The following is a 2276-nucleotide window of genomic DNA, read 5'->3' as shown; positions in this document are numbered from 1 at the left end:
CACGGCGCCCCCTTTCTGGGCCTGGGTCCTCTCTCTGCCAAGGCGGAGGTCACAGCAAGGCTCCCAGGTTGTTGCCATGGAAACAATATAAGAACCGATACCTACACAGTGGGGGCTTTAGGAAGCGGTACTGGATGTGGGGTCCAAGGCTGAGACAGGGAAGGAGGCGGCTCCAGCAGCCCCAGCGCGTGGCGGGCAGTGCCAGAGACAGGGATGGGGCCGGGTGCACCTGGGAGGGGGCAGAGCAGGGCCCAGCCGGAGCATGGGGGTGACCACCCCAGGCCCCGCCCCCGCCGGCCTTGCCCGTCTTGTAACCAGGATGGGCTCCGTGTGGGTCAAGCCGGGCTGTGGCACCGCCTATCACCTGGCTCACGGCCCGTCTCTGCCTCTCGAAAGCGGGGGCTCGAGGCCCACTTCCTGACTGTCCTGAGCCCCCGTCTCCTCGTCTGTCCCGTGAGCTCTGGGAGCACCGAATGGATGAGGCCGTGGGCATCCTCGTCCCCGCAGACGGAAAATGACAGGGGCATCCGCCATGCGCTTTCCATCCTCGGAGCGAAACACAGCCCGGGAATGAGGCACCACATTCAACCCCCGATGCGGAGCAGGCCCTGGCCCTTCAGAGCGGATACACACCCCGAGTGGCCCCCGGTGTCCGCTGTGGGGAAGGACGCTGCTGCTCTGACCGCTTCTTGTTTCTGTTACCCGCTGGCCTGACCGGGAGGACAGAGGCCCAGAGCCGTCAAGTCACGGGTGGGGCCCTGGCCCATTTGGCTCAGAGCATCAGCCTGCAGACGGAATACCGGTCAAGGGCACATATCTTGGTTGCAGGCTCGATCCCCGGTTGGGGTGCGTGCAGGAGGCAACCAATTGATGTGTCTCTCTCACATCGATGCTTCTCTCTTTCTGTCCCCGCTCCCTTCCACCCTCTAAAAAACAATGGAAAAATATCCTCAAAACTAAAAAAGTCACAGGTGGAGAGGAGATTGTAACCCAGGCCCCTGACTTCAGGCCCAGGTGCTCCCAAGTCCTCCCACGCCGGCCGGCCAGCGCGCTGAGGCCGAGGACCGAGCTGGGCAGCAGCGGCCAGGAAGGGCCACGATCAGGACCTAGCTCGGGGAGCTGGGCCAGGGACCCCCAAAGTGCCTCCCACTGCGGAGTCTGCCTTCCCTCTCTCCAGCCTCCTCATTTCCTCACCGGCTCCCCCCTCGGTATCCCCGGGCCCAGGCCCCAGTTCTGAACCCACAGCAAACATCCCTGTCTCCCCACAGGCTCCTGTGTCCGGGGGCCTCCCCTAAATCCCACCTCCCTGCCGGCGGCACCAACAGCAGCCTCCAGGGTGAGACACCCCTGAGGCATGCTTGGCACCGATCTGGGAACAAGACAACCTGAGTCCATGGGGATCCCCAGCCCATCCTGTCTGATACCCGAGGGCCCTGCCGGCTCCAGACCCACCATCAGGTGCCCCCTGGCCACTGTGCCCAGAGCCTGTGTGGACCCTCCGGTAGCCCAGACGCCGCTGCCTTGTTGAAACTCCTGGGTATGGGCCTGTGGCTCCCCTGGTCTGGGACCTCCCATGGCAGGTTCCATTTCTGACTCCTTGGTTGCTAGGCAACTAAACATAATGGACACTCAAGACAAATTTGATGAATGAATGAATCAATCAATCAATCAGTCAATGGATCGTTATTGATAACAGTAAGCGGGACCATTTCTAGGGCCTTCATGTACCAGCAACCGCACTAACTATACTGATGCTGCCGCAGATGGTACTGGCCAGTGGTTAGAGCCAGCACGCCTGAGCCCTGAATGCCAGGCCCGGCCTCGATGGGGATATTACCTCCGTGAGTTGTCAAGACCCCTGGATCTAAAGCTGGGAAAGCAAAGCGGCTTTCCCCTCGGGGCCACCCCGCTGGGAAGAAGCCCTCCCCATCCATCACAAGGATGACGGCGCCACACGATGGAGGGTTGGAGCGTGCCTTGTGCGACTGACGACGGGAACACGCACGGGAACACGCACTGCATCGGCCACTGCGCCGGCCCTTTCCCCGATGACGTCATGGGCTGACGTCACGGGCCCTCACAATTCATCAGCCAAGACAATGACCCCCCTTTCCCAGACGAGTTCTTGGCAAATGAGGCTCGGAGAGATCAATAATATACGCGTGTCGCACCGCTGGAGGGGCCCTGGCGACACAGGGCTCATACTAAACCCACCGCCTGCCCACGGCTTGAGCGAGCTGCTCCTCGGGGCCACTGCAGAGCTCAGCGTGGGGGCC

General features: G+C 62.0%; 1 protein-coding gene across 1 annotated transcript in view; it reads right to left on the bottom strand.

The window, feature by feature from the left end:
* Positions 1 to 49: 49 nt before the first annotated feature.
* Positions 50 to 2276, bottom strand: part of ZNF423 (zinc finger protein 423) — an 11759-nt gene continuing 9532 nt past the window's right edge. The window contains exon 5 of the mRNA XM_014528404.1: positions 50 to 229. Coding sequence (XP_014383890.1) covers positions 50 to 229 — 180 coding nt within the window. The remainder of the gene's footprint in view (positions 230 to 2276) is intronic.

The sequence above is a fragment of the Myotis brandtii genome, unplaced genomic scaffold, assembly GCF_000412655.1.
Source record: "Myotis brandtii unplaced genomic scaffold, ASM41265v1 scaffold633, whole genome shotgun sequence".
Classification (NCBI taxonomy): Eukaryota; Metazoa; Chordata; class Mammalia; order Chiroptera; family Vespertilionidae; genus Myotis; species Myotis brandtii.
The sequence above is the reverse complement of the archived record's forward strand: the minus strand, read 5'-3'. Positions and strand labels throughout refer to the sequence as shown.